Here is a 23586-nt window from a genome sequence, read left to right as displayed (position 1 = left end):
TTATTCAGCTTTCAGATGTATAGTAATATTGTATAAATCTCCCTTTCAAAAGATTGACCCTTATGACTGGAAACTGACCCTTATTTGTGGTCCGGGGTCATATATATAAATATATATTAAAAATAAACTGTAACCTTATTTTAATTTCAGCTAGTTGCCTAGGAAGCATGTCTCATATTTAATTTTAACTCCATATACTAAAATAACTAAAATATAAACTATAGACATACTAAAATAACCCCACACACAAAATCTAAACACGCATACTAACTAAAGAAAACAGAAAAACTAAAAAATTTACAAAATTTATAAATTTCTAATTATTAATAAAAACTATAACAATATCAATAACACTGGGAAAACTGGGAAATATAAAGTCACACTGAGAGACATTGTGTCTTAATTCTGAGAAATGAAGGTGCAATTACCTTATTTTTCAAAGACGTAAAAGTGCTTCCACATTCATCTCCTAATGAACCTACAAACCTACAACTAGCGATGGGTTAGAATGATTAGCTGTCCAACAACCAACAGGTCGATTAGAGTTTATCAAGACTCCTTTCTAGTACGGTCCATCTAACAGATTTTGACAGAATCTAGTCTAATCTTGTGTTTGGTTTACATGACCAACCAGTGTAACAACACTAGTTTTGCACCCTGCAACCTAAATCTATAACAAATAACTACAGTTGTGGTCAGAATTATTGGAACCCTTGGTAAATATGATCAAAGAAGACTGTGAAAATTAACCTGCTTTGTTAATCCTTTTGATCTTTTATTTAAAAAATTCACAAAAAGCTAACCTTTCATTGGATAATAAGAATGTAAAATGGGGGGTGGGGTATCATTATGAAATAAATGTTTTTCTCTGATACACATTGGTCACAATTGACGACACCTTTTTATTCAATACTTTTTGAAACCTCCATTTGTCAGTTTAACAGCTCTAAATCTTCTCCTATAATGCCTGATGAGGTTAGAGAACACCTGACAAGAGATCAGAGACCATTCCTTCATCCAGAATCACTCCAGATCCTTTAGATTCACAGCTCCATGTTGGTGCTTCTTCTCTTCAGTTCACCTCACTCATTTTCTACAGAGTTCAGGTCAGAGGACTGGAATGGCCAGCAGAAGCTTGGTTTTGTGCTCAGTGACCCATTTTTGTGTTGTTTTTGAGGTTTGTGTTTGGATTATTGTACGGTTGGAAGATCCAAACATGGTCCATTATAAGATTTCTAATAGAATCAGTCACTTATTGATTTTTTATCTGTTGGTATTTGATAGAATCCATGATGCCATGTGTCTGAACAAGATGTCCAGGACCTTCAGCAGAAATATAGGCCCACAACATCACAAATACAGCAGTATATTTCATTGTACACATGGGGTACTTTTTATCCCTGTGTTCACCAAACCCATCTTGAGTGTTTGCTGCTAAAAAGCTCATTTTTTAGTTTCATCTGACCATAGAAGCCAGTCCCATTTGAAGTGCCAGTCCTGTCTAATAACTGAATATGCTGGAGATTGTTTTTGGATGAGTGAGGAGAATTTTTCTTGAAATCCTCCCAAACAACATGTGGTGATGTAGGGGCTGTTTGACAATTTTTTTTAAGGTTTTCTGACCCCGAGACTCAACTATTTTCTGCAATTCTCCAGCTGTGATCCTTGAAGAGTCTTTAGCCACTCAAACGCTCCTTCTCACCGTGCATTAGGACGATATAGACACACGTCCTCTTCCAGGCAGTTTCATTACATTTTCTGTTGATTGGAAATTCTTAATTATTGCCCTGATGGTGGAAATGGGGATTTTCACTGCTCTAGCTCTTTTCTTAAAGCCACTTCACTAATTTGTGAAGCTCAATTATCTTTTGCTACACATCAGAAATATATTCTTTGTTTTTTCTCATTGTGATGGATGATTAAGGGAATTTGGGCTTTGTTTTCCCTCCTATTTATATTTCTGTGAAACAGGAAGCCATGGCTGGATAATTTCATGTTCATAATCACCCTAGAGTGCTCAAAATTGTGAATATGAATGGGAGTATACTTCAGATATTTTACTCTTAAGAATTTCTAGGGGTGCCAATAATTGTGTCCAACGTGTGTTTGAGAAAAACATTTATTTCATAATGATACCCCCCCCCCCCCCCCCATTTTAAATTCTTATTATCCAATAAAAGGTTAGCTTTTTGTGAATTTTTTTAATAATAGATCAAAAGGATTAACAAAGCAGGTTCATTTTCACAGTCTTCTTTGATCATATTTACCAAGGGTTCCAATAATTCTGACCACAACTGTATATTCGGTTTAATTCTCATTGAAACGTTTGACCCACTAGTGGCCTACTTGTACTACAGACTAGATAGCCGCCCGTCATAGCTATGTAATCAGCTGGTAGGGTGGCGTTTGTTTGTCTTCATCTTGTTTTGACTGGTTGGGAGAATGGGTGCCACCTCATTCTCTTGGGAATTTCTCTTTTTCCCTTTTCTCCTGTTCTTTCACAGCGTGAAAGAGAGATGTGATAATGTGGGCTTTGCCGGAAGAGGAGGGAAAGGGAAAAAGCGAGTCTGTGACCTGAAATAAAGAACAGAAAGAGAAAGGGGAAGAAAGAAAAAGAGTGACACTGACACGGCTATAGATAGGGGGTTGTCAGAGAATGGTGTGATATTAGAAAAGTTGGGCTAAGCGGGTAGATAATCCTCTCACCCCTGGATTTCCTCTGTCTGCTACAGCAATAAAGCCCTTTACACAAAACCATGAGGTATCTAATAAGCGGTGCTCTCACCGAGCGACTGCATTCCTACGGCCAGCGCCCTCCGACCGGGACAACCAACTTTTTCTCTCTCTCACACGCATACTAACACCCCGTAGCCCCCCTCGTGGACAATGACCAAAACAATTAAAGAAGGATGGAGGAGAGGAGACATAAAGAAAGTTTCCTGCAATCCTGATGCCTGGCAGAAAGTAACCCCTGGCAAAAGAGATATCAGCAGGGGAGCACAGTCTTATCCCAGGAGTTAGAGAGGGGGCTCAAGGAACAAATCCTATTATGGCCCTACACCATAGGACAAACAGACACGGAGCTTTAAGCAGGGCCCCTGGCTGAGACTGGCATTTCACTGTCTTTTACTCCAGAGGGTCCCACAGCTCTGCAGCAACCGTCGCACGTCAACCGAAGGTCCTGAGAATGACCTGCAAGATGCTGGTGAATGTGACCTCATAACCCTCGTAAACAGCACATTCCGTGCGGACAACTTCTGGATATTTTACTGACACACTGGTGTCTGATTAATCGCTGATTAAATGTTTTTGATGAGATGAAATTATCTTAAAATTATAGTTTAGGAAGGAAAAACTCTACATTGTATAACAATAAACTCAATCTGAAAACTAAATACACTGAAGTAAATCAGTTGATATTTGTAATGCTCACTAAAAACAATTCTAGCTAACCAATTCTTTCCAACTAGTACTATTATTTTTATATTATGGGCATAACCAATAAATGGTAGATGTAAATAATTCTAAACTATTTTCTCTGAATAAATTAAAATTTGCACAAAAAAAAAAATCACACTGTTAAATGTAAGATTACATTTAACAGGTGTTATGAAATCATTAGTCTTTTTAAAAAGATTAACTATCCAATACAGACCGATACTGAAAAAAAACCTCAATGTCTGATAATTGAAATGGTACAAAAATAAAATAAAATTAATTAATTAATACTGACATTCTGATGGAATAGACTCCTGTTTTTACACGCAATGAAGTATGGATTAAAATTAATCTTGTATTTTCCCGTCAAATTCATCTGAGCTAACTGAAACCCAGTATGCAGATATAACTGCTCTTTTCCCCGTTTTGCCATGAAAAGTATTTTTCAGAAAACTGAATAAGTTCTAGTTATGTTGTTTCCGTATGGGGTCAGTTGGACCAGAGAATTTGATTAACCCTCAAGGTCTATCAACTTCAAAATTGAAATTAGGTAAGAAATCATTACTCATGCTCATTGATGTAGAGTTCTGACAGCTCATGCCATGCTTCCTGGTCTCCCACAAACCTGCAAGACAGAGTAGTGGTAGTTAGCTCATCAGAAAGGCCACTGTGAACAAAAGGGGGGTTAGGGAAAGGCTTGGGGGCCAACTCAATCAAATGCAAAACCTTTTTTAATTAAAAAGAGGAGGGGAAGGGAAGGGTAAGGGGGGGGGGGGGGGGGGGGGGGTCTAAATCCTCTTGTAAAACACTCACTGCTCCAGATATTCGTTGAGCTCGCGGATGGCCTCGTTGCTTTTGCCCTGTGCTCGTAGGATGGAGATCTTACGCTTCCTTGCTGCCTGTTGAGTTGATATCAACAGAGGATTAGGGCTTTAGAGTTTCAAGTGTTTGTTAGCAACAGAAAAGAGCAAAGAGTGAAAGAAAGAGGGATGTGTAAATGATCATAGTATTATGAGAGCTGAAGGAATCTCCACAATCCCCTAGTGTTCTTCTGATCAGACTTTGAAGACAACAGGGATGGCATCACAGTCTAACACCATTGGATTTTACCTCCATCTTACGAGTTAGATCAGACAAATACTGATTCTGAGTTTTAAATGCAAAAATCAATTTAGATACATTACAGTGATGTCAAACATTGTCAGATTGTCACAAAATAACGCTTATTTCAGTTTCAGAAGTTCAGACTTCTGACTTATGGCAAATTGTCCTCAGCAAAAAAAGACCAAAAAACTGATTTAGCATTTTGTTAATAATAATTATAGATGTGATATGTTTTTTGTGGCCTATTTTAGTTCTAAATTGTATTTCCTTTTATTTTTTAATTAGACACTTGATATATAGATATATAGATATATAGATATATATATAGATATATATATATATATATATATATATATATATATATATATATATATAAAAATTTTTGAGGAATATTACACAGATTTTTAACCTCAGCATATAAAAAACAAAAACAACTAACCCAAAATAAAAATAATCTAAGAAAAATAAATAAATTACGTTACAAAAAATTTGTCATTTTACATGTAAAATTCATATTTAGAACATTCAAATTCAAAATTATAAAATATGCTGCTAAATTCTATTTTGATAAATGTTAAATCTAAAAGGTAAAATTTACAAAATTCAAATGTCATGTTCTTTATATATATATATATATATATATATATATATATATATATATATATATATATATATATATATATATATATATATACACACAAAGCACAGAAAATGCTCTTTTAAAAAAAAATAAGGAGAAATAAATGCTGTCAGTCACTGGACAGAAGTGCATGTGCAGTTTTTTTCCTCCCCTGAGGCAGTGTTATAATAAACAGCCTTGCACCATCAGATTGTCCAATATGACATTTCCTTGAAAGCATATTATTACTGCATTCAAGTTGTAAGTAATATAACAGCAGATACTGAGAAGTAATGTCTTTATCAGATTAGAAATCCTGTGGATTATGGCGCACAAGCATCAGCGAGGATGCTGCTCACATAAGGAAGAGCAAGTACCCATTTCAAGTGGTGAAAATAACACATTGCCAAAGCGCCGCGGGCCATATGCATTCACATAAAATTACAAAGCCCAGCTTGCATCAGCCACATATAACGTCCGCCTTGTTCCGACGCAGAAGTGACCTTCAGGCGGATTAGAATCTCATCAATCTGAATCAGAAAGTATTACACCAGGTTCGACAAATTTTCCAGGAGAGGCTCTTTTTTTCCCTTCGCTGGTGAAAGGAGAGCAAAGAGCAGAAGCTTTACCGTTAGAAGTGCCCCAGATATTATTTATGAACTGGCACTTGATAGAGTGGGTCTTCCCTACTACCACAGCATGGACCAAACTCCATCAAGCCGGGCATGAGTCACGTCTGAAAGGCCATAAATCTGGAACTGCCATGATACCACCGCCACTCCAAATCCACTTATCCATCAACCAGGCGGCCAGACGAACCTGCTTCACTGGCTGCTCGAGCTAAGGAGTTGATGAACTGCCAAACCCCTACTGTACGCAAGTCTGATAGTACTTACTGGATCAGCGGAAGACATGGTTTCACATTACCGGGCTGCAGATGACAGGTGAAATAAGGCTAGAGCTACAACCTCAAGCTGTTTGGATTATTGTACGCATTCTGTTTTGCTATATAACTTTATCCTCCAAAAGTATTTAAAGAAACTGTGGAACGGAATCAAATGGCAATTCCAAATAGTTTAAGCTATCAAATTGTATTGTTAATGTTCAGTTTTTGCCATTCTGCCACGATCTGATTTCTTTGTACTCGGTACTGAACAAGACGGAAGGCTGTTTGCAACCGCAGGTTATTTACTCGGCCCTCATATCTGTCTTTCGTTTCCTCTTAGCGCACTTGGCACCGACAGAAACATACGGAGGCTGGTAGACCAGAGAGTCTTACGAAACTTTATTAAACAATGAGCTATTCCAAACCATTTCAGTCTCTTTATTTCTTTCCCTCCCTCTCACTTCTCTTTCGACGTGATCCAGGAAAGGCCAGCATCTCATTTTCATTCTCTTAGCGATTCTTTCTTCTTAAGAATTTCTGAGTGGCTCTCACCGTGAAGGACCTGGCTGCTTCTATCAACCCCTGGCTCCACTTTCAGACTGCCGTTGAGAGCCCACCTCCAGGGATTTCAAAGGCAAACGTCGTTCCCACAGGGTGAAGAGGAGTTGACTCTCAGCGCTGTGGTGTACGGACACGACCTGACTTCAAATTCATCCTTAAATAAGAGAATTACCTGCTAGTGGTTTCAGCATATCCAGACCAAATCTACAGGAATGGCTTAAGAAAAAATTATCAGCAGCAGTCGATCCAGACCAAATCTACAGGAACGGCTTAAGAAAAAAATCAGTAGCAGTCGATGAGCTTTTTCTAACAGTGTTTAAAAGGCTTAGAATAACGGTCTCATAAAGTGTCGTTTCAAAAAAGGTGGTTGTGTTTTCACAAAAAAAAAGTAAAAATGTTCAAATTCATGACAACATACAAATCTTCTGAAGCAATGCTAAAAGGAAAGATGATAATTCTGTCATAATTTATTCACCCTCATGTCACATATTATTTTAAAGAATGTTCCAACTGTACTTGTCTACACAAATGAAACTCAAAAGGGTGTAAAGCAACATTAAGACACCACTGAGTTTCACTTTATAGACCAAAAAAAAAACAGTTTTCTAAGAACTGTATGAAAAAATATATAGTTGGACCAAAATGTAGTTTCAGTTCAGAAGAAATCTGTTTGACCTTTACAAACTCCATCTTATATTCTGCACTGTAATTGTGTGTAATTCTAGGGGTCAACCTCAGGAGGATTCTTATTGACCTCAATTGCTTTCACAAGCACAACCATGTTTATCCTGCTGAATTACAGGCAGAGTGAAAGTGCTGAAATTCAGTGAATGCACTAAGCCTGCTATGTCAATCAGTGTTAAAATAAACAGCTTGTTAACATTACACTTAAATGTTTAGCAATTGGCACCGTTTTAGGTGAGTAAAGGTAAACCACTTCAAAGACAGATGATGGATAGAATGAGCAATAGACGGATAGAACGAGTGATAGATGGATAGATGGAAGAAACAACAGATGGATGGAAAGAAAAGACAGATGGATAGAGAGAGAGAGAGAGAGAGAGAGAGAGAGAGAGAGATAAAGATAAAGATAGAGATAAAGAGAGAGATAAAAAGATAAAGTAATAAACAGACAGGTTGACAGGAGCCAGGAAGAACTTCTCCAAATCATTGCTGTAGGTATTGGACCATAATGAGCGATGGAAGGGCTAGGAGTTCGAACATTTTTTGGACACCGCCATGGCAGAGAAACCTTGAGCAATTTTTGTTGATTCAACAATTTTGGTTAATGGGTACCACATCTATTCCACAGTCTATAATTACAACAGTTCAGTTTCCAATCTCAGCTCTGCATGCTGGGATGCCTCACAAGTCCTCACAGTAGACGCCAATTTTCCTCCATTTTCTTGGATCGTGCCCTCATCCCATTCCACTGAACATGTTAAAAAACACAGCATTTAGATAAGCCTCGCATTTACAGACAGGTGACCTAGATGATGTCATCCCTCCCATACCACAAACTCTTGTCACCCCGCCTGGGATTGTATTGTGGGAAAATACAGTCTAGCTGCCACTGCACAACAACTCTTCCATGGTTTTCTTCCATTCCCTTCCTCAAAACGCATAGGATTTGATGGGAGGCGACATGCATTTGGATATCAGGAAACAGGCAAATCTCTTTCAGGGCCATCAGAAAAACCTGGGCTGAAACGAATTGTGTCAGGGTGGTTCACATGGTTCTCGCCTACACCATTTCCATAAGTGGGTGACCAAGCCTTCCATGTCCTGTCAATGTGCATTTTGCATGAAGATAAGATATGGGATTTTTCTGCTATTCCTGGAGAAACGTGCCCCTGATGGCTACACTGATGGCCTGTTTTGGTCTTTTGACATAGAGAGCCACCTAATGATAAGTCCTGAAAGAGTAAAATCCTACAGCATAACATTTCACAGAGCGATCAAGCAAATCTTTAAGAATCTGTCAGCCCATTTAACTTCATTTCCCAGACTTACTGGTTCAAAAAAATGACGGCTGTCTGAGTGATCATTCACAAATGCACATTTCCTTTTAGGAGATGATGGTTGCAGCCGGTTTCTGCGAGAGACTGATGAGGTAATGAGACGTGGTTGGACAGTATTTTCCAGCGATTTTTCTGCTGAACTGTGTGTAAAAGGACCATTTCATTATATTGATGATGACAATTCAAATTTGGGTTAAAATGCAGTTTAACAATTTTGAGTTAAGTTTACCCAGTAGATTTCACAAAAGGTATGCGTGTAAATATTATATTTCTACCTGCAGGTGTTTAGTAATGGAATATCGTATTTCACCTCATGGTTTTTATTACTACGGAAGTTCATGTAAAACGCAAGACTTTGATGGGGACGTTTGCAAAAATCACGCTATTGCCACATTTTTTTCCAAAGCGTATTTGGCTTGGATAACACTAGGACACTGGGAAACATATTTCCCTGAAGGGAAATTTGTTTCATATCTTTTGGATGTTAACAGAGGGGCAAAGCGATATGATTACTAGATTGTGAAGAATAATGTAACCGCACTGGTTTGATGATATCCTTTTTGCGCCGATCTTCTCAACTTCCCATTTACACGCCATTAAATGTGCTTGCAATTTAACCTTGATCATGGGAATAGGGAGAGTGCCTCGGTTGAAGTGCACAAAAAACAAACAGTGCAGGCCTCTTGTTTTCAGAGGGAGAAAGACGGATGGGAGTAGTTCGGTCCAACAGTAACATAGTTAAATAAATATCAATTGTAATGATATAACAAATGCAGGGACGAGAGGACGGAGGACAGGAGTTTTTTTTGTGCTCACAAGATGAAGACCGTGATAGCTTGAAGCAATAGTTTAAAATGAAAAACCCAAAAATGTAAATTCTGTTATTATTTATTCACTTGTTCCAAAACCGCTTGACTTTCTTTAGTGAAATGCAATAAGCGATTTTTTTTTTTTAAGAATATCCTGGCCACATTTCATCTTAACAAAACAGAATGAGGACAGAGGCTGTCAATGTCGCCAAAATGATAAAAATTGTCAAAAAGTTACCCTAAAGTCAAACAAAGATCATAAAAGTCGTTTTTGGTCACCTTGGCAGGTTTAGTTGAAAGCAGCAGCAATGTCTGATGTGTGAAATAATTATTCTTCTAGTCAGATCTGATCAATGAATCATTGATTTAGTTTAGAAAACCAGTCTGAATAAGTTTATGAATCTAACTGATCTGGTTCTTGAATTCAAATCCTCATTCAATGATGCAGTCAAAATGATTATCAGTCCAATAAAGGAGATAAATATCAGTAAATAACATTTTAAAGCTATCATATGTAACCCTGGACCACAAAACCAGTCATAAGTGTCAATTTTTTGAAATTGAGATTTATACATCACCTGAAAGCTGAATAAATAAGCTTTCCATTGATGTATGGTTTGTTAGGACAATAGGACAATTTTTGGCTGAGATGCAACTATTTGAAAATCTGGAATCTGAGCGTGCAAAAAAAAAAAAAATCAAAATATTGAGAAAATCGCCTTTAATGTTGTCCAAATGAAGTCATTAACAATGCATATTACTAATAAAATTATGCTTTGATATATTTAAGGTAGGAAGTTTACAAAATATATTCATGGAACATGATCTTTACATAATACCCCAAAGATTTTTTGCATAAAAGAATCATTTTGACCATACAATGTATTTTTGGCTATTGCTATGACTTCAGAAGGTTCAAAAAGAAAGTGTAATAACCAATTACATTGCATTTTTTATTATATTTTTATCCTGTTTTTACATACTTTCTGAAACTTTTGACATACCTTTTTCATCATAATTGCCTGCAAAAGAGTGACATTACTAAAAATTTCTCATGGAAGAATAAAAATCATTCTGGTTTGGCACAATATGTGGGAGAGCAAATGATGACAGACTCTTAATTATGGGTGAACTGTCTCTTTAAGGCCGAAAACACGCAGAGAGAGATCACCAGGGGGAAGGGGGTCCCGCCAGAGCGCACATTAGGGTTTATTGACTTTGCCAGCAAAGTCTCCATGTGCTCAAAACAGACAGACGGTGAGGTGTGGAATCCGTGCACGATGTCCAAAGAACAAAAGTATCTGCTTCATCACGCACACTTTGCCAGCCGAGAGAAAATGTTTAAAACATTTAAGCAAGTCCATGTGTAAAGACAGCGCAAAAAATATGTTTTGTGTCTACAGGGATGGGCCAAAACAAATAAGGTTATGAAAACACTTTAAAACATTTATTTTCTTGCATTGCTACACAGCCCTTATGTAAGAATGAAGGGCAGGTACAATATGTTTTGAGGTGATGGAGGATAAATATTGGAAAAACATGGAGCATACTTGGATACTGTAAACCACTCCACTGAAACTCAAATATTAAGTGAATAAAAAACAGGCTTCATGCGTTATGCCAAGACAAGACAAATCAATAGCTAACAGTACATTTGGGCTTTTAATACCCAAGTGATCTTTAAATAATAAATAAAGACTAAACCACATACACATACAAGGGAAATTTCACCCCCCCAAAAAAAACACTACCGTTCAAAAGTTTGGAGTCAGTAAGACTGTTTTAAGTATATATTTATTCATAAAAGAAGCATTCAATTGATCAAAAGTGACAGTAAAGACATTTATAATGTTGCAGCAGATTTCAAATAAGGGTTAATTCAGGATAATTAGACTATTTTTCCCTGTCAGTTCAACCTGAATTTAACCTAAATGCTGTTCTTTTGAACTTTCTATTGAAAGATACAAATTATTATACTATTCACAAAAATATTAAGCAGCAAATATGTTTTAAATATTTAGTAGTTTGTTTCCTTGAGCACAAAATCAGCATCTGTCACTGATGACTAGAGTTGGCTGCTGAAAATTCAGCTTTGTCATTCCTTTGCCAGGAATAAAATACATTTAGAAATATTGATATTAAAGCTGCAATAATATTTCACAATATTACTGTTTATTCCGTATTGTTTTTATCAAATATTGGAGCATTGGTATGCTTTTGAATGATAATGTAACTGTGTGAGAAACAGACCAAAATGTAATTTGTTATTCACTGATCCTCACTTCTAGTGGATCACTGAGTCATTGAGTTGAACTCCAGAACAGAATGAGTCAATTTGTAGATGAATAATCAAGAATGGTTTTGTGAGACCAACCAATTCACTTGAACTCCAAAAACTATTTTATTTCGTCAAGAAACAAAACCTTATGCATTTAGAATGACATATGGGTGATTAAATGAAGACTGGATTTTCATTTCTGGATGAACTATTCCTTTAGGTTATCCAAAGGTTAAAGGTAAAAAAAACGAAGGGGAAAAAAATCAGCACCCCGGGACCTCTCTATGGAGTCTCAGGAAAAGTGATAAATCCCCATCTTCAAAAAACAAGGCATTTATTTTTGCTGAGGTTGCCCCGGCCGTGTTTAATACAACTGAAATCCATAAATCAATGTTCTTTGTTACCTCACACACTTGTGTGTACTGCGTTTGCGTGTGTGTGATTTTAGCAGCTTAGGTCACTGAGGTGAGAAAGCGTTTAACATATATGGCTGACTTGAGAAAAAAAAAACTTTTTAAACAGCAAAACAACTTTTAACCACACTTTTTTGCTTACCGTATTAGTCGGGTCATCTTGTAGTATTGAGTCATACAGCTTATTGGCATCCTCATACCTTCAACAGAGAGATCATGTTTAAGGATAATCAACAGGAACACAGTGAAATGAAGTGGTAGGGCTATCACATAAAATTGACAGTAACCAACTTTTTGTATACAGAGCGGCTTGTTTCTATAGTGGCTGAGGCTACGTATCCAAGCGGCAGAAATAAACAGTCATTATCGTACCTCCTCAAATAGCCAGTGTTGTGCGAGGTTTACTAGCTCCACAAAGAGCGTAATCCACAAACGTGATTGCCTGCACTTTGATTTACCTCTAAACAAATCAGCCTGCACTTCCACCACAAATCAGGCATCGTTTCGAAGTGCATTTCGGTTAAAAAGCATTCCGAGGAGAGACGTCTATGAGTTACAGATGCAAAAAAATAAATAAATACACCCGACGGGCCCTTCAACCTGAACTGAGGGTTGGAGAGCACAGAGTGTTTGAAAAGACGTTATGAATTACGATGCTGATCTCATACAGTGTTTTCTGAAGAATCGGAGGACAATACCACAAGCACTTCACTTGTCATGTCGAATGAAAGATGAAATCAAGCTTGTTTTTTTACGAGGGACAACCTGCAAAGCTAACGTCAGTCTTATGATCAAAACCTGTTTCAGCCCACAACCAACAACAGAAGCAGCTCTGGTTCTTATTATCATTGAACTCCAACGCCACTTCTCTTCTCACATCCACATTAGAGCTCAATCATTCTCTGGCACATCTCACATGGCACTAGCCGCTTTGACTTACTCTATTTATGTAGGATTCAACCATGTGGGAGTGGAGGGGAGAGTTTCATTTAAGCAGAGCGTCTGATGACAATTAAACCCAAATTTGCAGTGTATTTAATCTGACCGTGCAGGCACAATCACTCACAATTACGGAACAGCCTCTGGCATAACTGATAAACACGTCGAAGATATGGTGCGCAGACCGACACAGATCTGAAATCCTGCTGAAACTCTATACATTAACATCAATTTATGAGCTTCTTAATTGTTTGCTCAAACAGAGAGACAAGGCGAATTTCTCTCGGAGAGGAAACGCAAAACATAGGTACTATGTTTACGGGTCTGGCCGGCTTTGTTTTCCCAACCAGGGAGCCAAAAACAGAAAGAGGGGGAAAAAAAGCATAGAGGGACCCCTAGAATAATAGCGGGAAAGACCACTTCCGTTTTTTCAGAATTCCTCGCTCAGGCAAAAGAGCCACAGGACAACCGAGGGCTAAACCATTCTCTCTCGCTTTTCCACTTAGCAGAAGGAACGGTGGCTTGCAAAATAAACAGCCTCCCTTCCCACGCATCCTGCCACTTACGTCCCAGAACCTCCCCTTCACCCTCCCTTGTTGCTAATCCAAGGCCATGGTGTTAAGACGGTGCTGTGGTGTGTCTTACCTCTCCAGAGCCTCCAGCCGCATCCCTGCTAATCGCTTCACTCTGTGACTGTCTGGAAACTGCCTCTTCAGCTCCTGTAGGCAACTCTACGCAAAACATAACAACAGTGATAGGGTTGACCAAGCGAACATGCAACTTTTCCAAACAAACGGTCTCCGTAAACTGGTTTTCCAAACATTCCCTGTCTTCCACTGGTCTGTCAAAGTCCTGTTGTAAATTCTTGCTATTGCTTGGGCCAGTGTGAGAATCAACCAAAAAATGTGTTTGTTTGTTTTTTTCCCCTAAATATTAAGATAAAATATTAATATATTTATAAATTTACACTACTGTTCAAAAGTTATGCAGTTAAATGTTTTTGAAAAACATTTCTTATGCTCGACAAGGAATTAATTTTATTTGAATTAAATACAGTAATACAGTGAAATATTATTGCAAATAAAAATATCTTTTTTATTTTTATATATTTTAAAATGTAGTAGTCTTCAGTGTCACGTGACCCTTCAGAAATCATTCTAATATGCGGATTTGGTGCTGAAGAAACATTCATTATTAATATCAATGTTGAAAACAGTCGTGTTGCCTAATATTTTTGAGGAAACTGTAATATTTGTTTTTTCAGAAAGCTTTTTTAACAGTAGTGTTAATTATTTATAGAGAACCTGCTTTCCTTCTTTGTTTTTGACTAGAACAGAGAGAAATTAAAAGTTTTTTTTAAGAACAAAAAAAATCTACAGAAATAATTCAAAGGTTAATAATTAATAGATAATTCAATTTTTTCAAAATCTACTTTACAGGGTTAACATCAAAAATACTGAAACATTAAACATAAGTCATAATTGTTTGCCCAAATAAATAAATCATGCATTTTTGGCACCACAGTTTGAGTGACTATGCAAAGCCTGCTGGATTATAGAGCACTTGAAAATTATACTAGAACTCTCAAGGGTGATGAAATGTGGGCTTCGTACATTTTTTTCATCCACAGCATTTAAAAACTAAATAGATCTACTCTAAAAAGTGTGATGTGACTAGTTTGACAAGACAATATTACAGCTAAGGTTTCTGCTGACCAAAAATGAAACAGTAACTTTCCTGTCCACGGGTGCCATGATAAACAGGTCGACCATACAGCTGTGAGGGAAGACGTGAAAAATTACAAGTGACGTGGGTGAGAATTCAGAGCACTGCACAGCGGGATCCCACAATTCCACACTGGCTACTATAAAAAGCAGAAGCAGGATGCTACTTTTACCAGTTCTTTCCCACTGAGATGAACAGGCCCCTGTTTTTTCACACACTCGTGACTTGGTGAGGAATGGTTACTGTCAAATCCAATGTTTTCCTGGTTAAGATGGAAAGTTTGCTCTGTGGCTTAGCCCGGCTGACCCATCATACTCACAGACGGTTTTTCCCGCTGTTTTCCTAGCCACTGGTAAGAACCTCAGAAACTGACTACTGTAAGTGTCTCAAGTCAACAAGGAGGATCCAGAACATCCCTGGTTTTAATCTTAATCCATTTATTTGGTTTTTTCAAAAGAAACATGCGAAACGTTGCATTTTCAACTGGCAAAAACTGTACTGATGTTCGACAACAAACCGATTGTTCAGCTGGTGAAACGTCTTTTTGAAAAAACATTCAGTACACAAAAGCTTGAAAGTTGTCAGTTTGGAAAATCTAGGACCTTTATACAGTGCGTACCATTGTAAAGTTACTTAAAGAAAACTCACCCAGGCCAGATCGTCACGACTGCAGTCCAGAGCCGCAATCATCACCTGCTCGTAAATTATCCAAACTGAACACAGGAGACAAACATAAAATAACACCATATTAGGAAGTCCATTTTTCATCATGTTAGCAAAGATGACAAATGAACATCGAGGCTATGTGAACTCCTTTGTGATGTTTCTTCTCTGTATCATTAGAAAAGACAATCTTTAGCATCCATCAGCGACATAGTTTGTCTTCGTAATCGCCGTGTGTGGGCGAGCTGGCAGGTTTCGTGGAAACGCTCAGGAAATTCACGCCACGCCGCCAAACAAAACTAAGACACTGAATTTTGACAAGAAAACCTTAGCGTATTCATCAGTTTTATGTATCAGTTCAGTCAAACACCGCAAAGGGTGAGCGAATTTCACCCTCTATTCGTCATGACATGCGTTATGTGATGAAATTGCGCAGCTATCGTCGTCTCGGCCCAAGAAGTGCGTCATTACTTTGACAGATTACAGGAATTTTAAATTCCTACAATTAAATGCTTAAGTAATTTCCAAGATGGCAACGTTTAATGTTCAACTGGCAACCGTAACAAAGCGAGTGGCTTTAGCTACTCGATTTACAATAAAGAAAACTGATTAGGGGGCTTGGCTAATGGATCCAATTAATGAAATTAATGCTCCATGACAGACAAGTGTGTTTTGACAAGCATGCCCGAGTCTATCAGCTGAATGATTTCAAATGTGCTAATTGAGAAAGAACCATAAAATCCCACTGAACAAGAAAAAAACTGATATGCCAAAACAAACACAGGCCTGGAGTTTTTTTGAGCTGTTTTTATGATTCCAAGTCTTGCTTTGATAATTACCATCTTGTTTCACAGCCAATTTAAGAGCTGGTTTCAATAAAAACAAGCTGTGTAAAGTATTTACCCTGCTCTTTAAGGACAGTATGAATCATAATCACAACAAAAAACTGAAAGTTCACCATGCATCGATAAAATACAACTCGCATCACTCAGCAAGTGCTCTTCGTCTGTATCAAGGTGCAATTTGTGAGAAGTAAAATACGACGATTTTCCCTGATCTTTGCTTCATTCTTTCCTTAATTAGAAATTTGAAAAACTTCCTATAACCACGAATACCTTTGTTATTTTTTTGTTTGCTTTTACGTTTTGCAGTAAATGCCTTACTGAGAACTGTTTGGCAGCTTACAGCTTGGATCTTTCATCGTTGTTTGCTAAGATTCCTCAAACAGTAGTGTTGTTCTCTTACGAAACAGCCAAAAGACATTTAATAAATGTTATTTGAGATTACATGTGGTTAAAAATAACAATATGTAACGAAATAACGAAGGAAAAAAATTAGATTTGTGTAGAAAAAGAGCCCAATTTCTCCAACTGGTAAACCAAAATCGTCAATTATAGGAGTGAGTTTTAGAGCCAGTATGAAGGATTGGATCACCTCTGAGATAATGATTTTAGCTGAAGAGAGTTTTGGCTTTAGTGGCTATGTTTGACAACACGATTGCAGGACTTCATTAGCTTGTCTGGCTTAGAAACCCATAACTGACCAAAGCAAATAAATATTAAGCCATCTGAAATGTTTCTGCTGCTTCCACTATAACCTCATTTCAATGTCAAGAGAAAAACTGAAGAGTAATTTTGTTATCGGATAAGACCAGGGAAAGAAAAAAGAATTGGTGCTCTTTTCCACCTTCTGCAATAGTCATATTCAAGCGGTCAGACACTGGACAGACAATACTTTTGTTAGAGAGAAAAATAAGCCAGTGTTCAGCAACTTCATATGTGTTTTTATCATTTTGTTTTCCCCTGGTTTTGGACCCATTAATGGATCCAAATATTTCAGCCAAAAAAAAACAAAAAACATTTTAAATGTTGAAATTTGGCATAACTGCTTATTTTTTGAAAAGTCTTGCCTAAAGAAAAATAAAGGTTAATGGCTTCCACCAATTAACTTTTATTGCCCAGACTATTCCACAGACCGCAAAACTTTAAGCAGTCAAGTGAAGTTTATCTGTATATATTTTTATTTAACAAAAATCTTTAGTTCTTAGTGGCAGTACTTTTAAGAGTGAATTTAGAAACAACTTCTCAGAGTGTTTTATCTCACATTTTAATAGTAAACCCTTTCCGAGAAGTTCATTCCACTTTAAATCACTGCCGCTACAGCCATCAAACCACTGTTTTTGTAACAAACTCAACGCCTTTAATACATTTCAAGACAATTACTGTCAGACTTCAGATCGCCTGCTGTGGTAAATGTTCCTATTATTTGTCTAATGGGAATATAACCTCAATGTTTTGCGAGGACTATGATTGTTCCACGCAATAAAATGTTATGTTATTCAGCCTATTTATTTGTTAAATATCTGTCAGTTCTTCTATTGAAGGAGTGCGCTTAGTGTCCATATGTGCTTAAGAAATGCGTTTGATCGTTGCCAGGCAGACATCAACCTAAACCGGATCTAATTATAAAAAGCCATTAAGCTTATAATAAACTGAGACTAAAGGTTATTTGTGTTTTAAAACTTCTTATAACTTTGCTTTTGTTTACTGTAAATGTACTTACTGTCATCTCCCAGTTTAGATGCATGCTCATTAATCAGCTCTTCACCGACATCCACAATCTGCTCACTGTTCCTGTAATTCTCTTCTCTCCACTTACGGAGTTTGTCACGCATCTCTGAAATGCAATAAAGAAACACATTAGTCCTTGACTGAAACTAACATAACAACTTTCTATATTCATCTTCCTCATTGGCTTTAGTATCTTTAGTGCTCCATCAGACGGACTTGTTTTCTGACTATATACTTTGCTTAAATTAAACAAAAACAAACCTTTTTAGGATAGTCTATAAAAGAACAATACAACATGATAATGACAGTATTTTATAAAAATACAAAAAAAAAAAATAAACTACAAACAGATTAAAGGCCAAAAATATCAGAGGGTTTTTTATATTTAAAATAAAAGCACATATAGTGGGTTTACAAAGGTCTGGGAGCAGCAATTATGATTTTATGCATATTTAATGCATAGTTATTAATTTTTCCATCATTACAAATTAAATGATCAGAAAAACAATTTAAGTAAAAAGTATCATCACAATGTCATAGTATTTGAAATCCTTGTTTGCTAGCACTCCAGCCCAATTTGAGAAACCAAGTTGTGACTAAAGAGTAAGTCATGCATCATATAATATATCAGTGATGAATTCATCTAAATTAATCAGTGATGGTTATTATAAACCTCAATGCACTGAATTAAGATGTCAGATTTAGGGAAACAAACAGCGTTATCATAAAAACAACGGAAAATGATGATAATTTCAAGTGAATTGAATCATTCTTTATTGTCTGATTGTAGGTGAACAACATGATATTCAGGTGCATTAACATCACATTTGATCTGATCTTTGCAAATCCTCAAATCCACAAGGGATTCGCCATAAACAGACCAAAGTGTCATAAAAAGATTTACATTAGTAACTTTAATTCGCTTAACTTACGTCTCGACGTTACACTTTAAATAAAGCACAACATAATAGTAAAATACACACTTAACCTTTTCATCTCATATTAACATAAAATTATATTTTCTAGAACACAGGTTTTGCTACTAGGCTGCCTTCAAAAGCTAACCGGCTACCCAGATAGCATGCTGTCTTCAACGAAAAGCACAAAAAATAAGGCACATAGTTCGTAAACCTGTACAAAATGAATTACTCGGGTATCGATAGAATTACTATAGAAAGATACTGAATATCTTAATAACCGCTGTTAACGAAAACAAAGTAATTTACCTTCCCAACTGACATCGTAGAGCTCCGATATAGACGACATGTTTTCCTAGTTCCGCCCCTTGTCAGCTGATTGGTGGATGACAGTGACGTCGTCACTTAACGCTATGAGAAGGGTCAATGAAGGGTAAAGGCAAAATACATATTCATATACATATACATTTTTTTATACATATTCAAATACCCCAAAAGGGGCATTTTATTTATTTATTTATTTTTAAATCTGCATTACAATATAAAATATATTGAAAAAATCAAATATACAATATATAATAAATAAAATATGCAATATAAAATATATAATAAATAAAATATAATAACAATAATAATAAAATATCAAAAATAAAATATATAATATTTAGCCAAAATCCCAAAGTAACTCAAGAGTAGCTCAAACGTTTTAAGATGATGGACCACTTCAACAGCAAAATATAAATATTACATACATAAATATATATATATATATATATATATATATATATATATATATATATATATATATATATATATATATATATATTTATGTATGTAATATTTATATTTTTTATGTTTTCTCGGTTTCAGGAACTACATAATGCGGATTCAGTAATAAAAGATAGACTTTATATTGAATTCATAAGGTTTAGTCTTTAGTCTGTTTTATTACCATAGAAAGTCTTCGTACTGTAGCATTTCTAAAGGTTATTGTGGTTTTATATGCTGTGTCTATTTTCTCTCTCTCTCTATGTGCTCAATTGGTCTCTAAGGAGCTGTGGATCTGGCTCAGTGTGTGATTTACTCTGCTGTGTCTACCACACGGTGCACTCACCAAGTGGACTCGGCACATGCTTGTTTATAGTAGCACAACCTAAACTTGATGTCATTTGTGGCCGCTTGTACATTGTACAGTTTAACCAAGGTTTGTTTCCTAAAGGACACTGCTGGTGTAGTGGTGTAAAAAGGGTACCTAGAAAATGTCATCCTCTCTACATAACTTGTGTGGTTCATTGTGCTCTGAGCTCTGGTGACTTGTGGATTCGTAATTTCCAGGTCTCCTGGATGGCAGTCACTTGATATGTGGATAAGGCTTTTTGCTGGAAAGCTATAACAACCACATGAAAACAAGCCAGTGCTAGCTGTTGGGCAGTGTTGGGAAATAACTAAAAGGCAATGCTAAACTTACACTATACTGTTCAAAAGGGGTAATAATTAATAATTTTAGTATTCAGTTATTTCAGACAATTCATTTACATGAACAGATTCACAAAAACAATTCACAATTTCGAGTCCCTAAATATTAATTGGGGTGTTTTTGTCATATTTAGTATACATTTGCCAGGTTATCAAGTTTGACACTGTCACCCTAATAGAGATTGTTCATTCATTCAGAACATCTCGTTGTTTTGAATGAGCAAAAATGTCTTTGTCTGACAGGGCAGTGTGTTAAAGTCATATTGTAATGCAAATACAAATCTTTCTTCCAAATTATATTATATAAAAATGTAGGGTTCTTGGTTCACTTAAGGCTCCAAAAGGGTGTTTTACAGTGGAAGACAGAAGAACCATTTTGGTTACCCAAATAACCTTTCAGTGAACAGTTCTTAAATGAACCATTTTGAATAACATTTAAAAAATCTAAAGAAACTTTTTCCACTATAAAGAACCTTTTCTGCATTTGAAAGGTTCCATGGATATTCAGGGTTCTTCATGGGACCATTAATGCCAATAAAGAACCTTTATTTTTAAGAGTGTTGGTTTTTGGATGTAATAATGAACATAGCAGTCATCATTTACTCCAGACATCTGAGATGCTGAAGACACAGTGGATTACTTTTGTTTTTTAAGAGAATGCGTCTAAATGCATCTATGTTTGCGTGAATAATTCGTGATCCAGATTCACCTCCAGAGTCAGTATACGTTTTTTTTTTTTTTTTTTTTTTTTTTTTTTATGAATCTTTGCAAATTGCCTTTCCTAATAATGTGTTAGCAACTTCCACAATGAACATGGCTAAAGTTAAAGTGCCCTTATTATGGATTTTTGAAAATTACCTTTCATGCAGTGTGCATAGCTCTAAGTGAATGAAAACGTCCTGCAAAATTTTAAATCTGAAAGTGCACAGTGTTATTGTCTCTCAAAAGAAAGAGTTGACTCTGAATTATTTAAACGAGTCGTTTTTAAAACGAATCCCATGCTGTTTCGTGAAAATGAAACATTAGCATATTGCCTGCCAAATTGTTGCATGCGCAGACCTGGGAAAACTTGAACCCCCCTCCCTCAAACACCGTAGCAGATTCCTGTGCATAGCATCATGTCGAGAAGACGCTGTGCTCTGCACTGTGAGAGTAAAGCCTTTTTTTTAACTGCCAAAGGACGAGGCTGTGAAGAATCAATGCTTAAAGTTCATTTTTACAGCAATACCACTATAGCCCCAACCGTGTGTTGTGTCCTTGTCATTTTACTGAAGACTGCTACAGCAAAATTGTTTCCCACAGACTTACACTCTATGTGTGGTGGGCTTCCCCTGTGGGATATACTGGTTCACATTTACGGCTCTGCGTGTTTGCTGCGTAAAACCATCAGTAGAAATGGAAATGAAATTGACCAATTGGACCAATCACTGCAGATTAGTATCATGCAAAAGAGGGGTTTGGAAAAATTTATCATTGAGTGAATTGTTTGGGAGTCGTTCACCAAACAAGGTAAAAATAAATGCATATAAGACAACGAAAGTGGTTTTTGACCTTGCATGCATATCAACCTGTTGTTGGGGACTCCCAAAGCCAAAATATGAACCTCTCATGACCCATAATAGGGACACTTAAACAGTCTCAGAGAACTGCTGGTCACCCCATGGAAGAAAGGGGCGAGATGAGCAGAGCTCATTTGCATTTAAAGGAACATGCACCGAAACGGGTTGCTGTGAACAGAGCTGCTTTTGACAAGCTAAAAGGGTGTTGTTTTACATTATCACTGAGAAATTTTAACCTAAGTATGTTATAGACTTTTCATGAAAACCCTAAAGAATCATAACAACTTCTGGAAAATGGACATCCGATATCCCCTTTAAGGGCCCACTGCTGACCTGTGTGTCAGACCAGTTCATGCAGAAGACACCTCATATCCACAGGTCCTACAAGCTCTTTACAGGCATCAGATTCATTTACAATTGGGTCTACGGGAAGTGAGGAAAAAGGTAGCACATGCTTTGTGTTTACTTTGGAGCTCTGCTTTTGCCAGAAATGTCGCCATAAGGAGAGATCAATAGCAGCCATTTGAAAACCGAAATTGTACTGCTTAACTACTGTGTGCGTATTTTTCCGTGCTTTTGCAGCACCACATGTGACATGAGGTAGACCTGTGTTTCCCCTCATATGCCTACTTCTACAGAAAGTGGGCATTCACTGAAATACTCTGTTCTGACATTTTATTTTGATTTCTGACAGAAGTAGTCAAGGCTACTGATCTCTGACACAAGCAGTTATAAAGACGCAATTTGGAGCAATGGGTGAGGTGTTCTGTGGCTTTAAACAACCACTGCGCTTTTCCAATCTTTTTTTTTTCAAGCAATATCTTCCAATTACAGAAAATGAAGGCAGATGCAATTTACAACAGTATTTGCTTTGAAAGCAAATCTCGACCCCAGCCTGAGAGGATCACTTTCAATCTTAGACAAATCATACACATGATTTGTGCACACATTCACTGCTGATCGCCACGAACAATTCTTGTTATAACAGAGACATGGCTGAACCCGCTCATACCTGATGCAGCTATGGATCTAGCTGGATGGATAGCATTCCGCTGGGACAGAAACAAAGATTCTGGTAAGACCAGGGGTGGTGGGCTCTACATTTACATATACAAGGACTGGTGCACCAACGCTAAAATCATAGACAATCACTGTTCTCACGACTTGGAATATTTCACTGTTAAGTGCAGGCCTTTCTATCTACCTCGGGAGTTTGCCGCTGTTTTGGTTACAGCTGTTTACATCCCACCTGACACTAACGCAAACACGGCTCAAAGCTACTTGCTGCACGCTCTAAACTCCAATCAGACTATTCATCCTGACGCCGTTCACATCGTAGCAGGGGATTTTAATCATGCAGACTTAAAAAAAGTTCTTCCCAAATTCCATCAGCACATCAAATGTGCAACAAGGGGGGAAAACATCTTGGACAAGGTGTACTCAAATGTCAAGAAAGGTTACAGGTCAATTCCACTGCCTCATTTAGGGCAGTCAGACCACCTTTCTGTGTTTTTAATCCCTGCATACACCCCTTTAAGAAGGAAAGCGCCCACCACTACCAAGATTGTGAAAAAATGGCCAGAAAGAGCCTCTTCTCAGCTCCAAGAC

The 23586-nt window shown here is 37.0% G+C and overlaps 1 protein-coding gene across 1 annotated transcript in view; it reads right to left on the bottom strand.

Annotated features, from left to right (window-relative positions):
* LOC306887170 (ER membrane protein complex subunit 2-like) overlaps positions 1-19320 on the bottom strand; it is a 39182-nt gene extending 19862 nt beyond the window's left edge. The window contains exons 1-7 of the mRNA XM_079444729.1: positions 19253-19320; positions 18019-18132; positions 15442-15506; positions 13714-13799; positions 12272-12329; positions 4252-4337; positions 4004-4063 (exon numbers count right to left, since the gene is read on the bottom strand). Of these exons, the coding sequence (XP_079300855.1) occupies positions 4004-4063; positions 4252-4337; positions 12272-12329; positions 13714-13799; positions 15442-15506; positions 18019-18132; positions 19253-19292 (509 nt within the window). The 5' untranslated portion in view covers positions 19293-19320. The remainder of the gene's footprint in view (positions 1-4003; positions 4064-4251; positions 4338-12271; positions 12330-13713; positions 13800-15441; positions 15507-18018; positions 18133-19252) is intronic.
* Between the last annotated feature and the right edge of the window lie 4266 nt (positions 19321-23586).

The sequence above is a fragment of the Barbus barbus genome (assembly GCF_936440315.1).
Source record: "Barbus barbus genome assembly, chromosome: 21".
NCBI lineage: Eukaryota > Metazoa > Chordata > Actinopteri > Cypriniformes > Cyprinidae > Barbus > Barbus barbus.
Note: the sequence above shows the minus strand (reverse complement) of the source record. Positions and strands in the feature narration are given on the sequence as shown.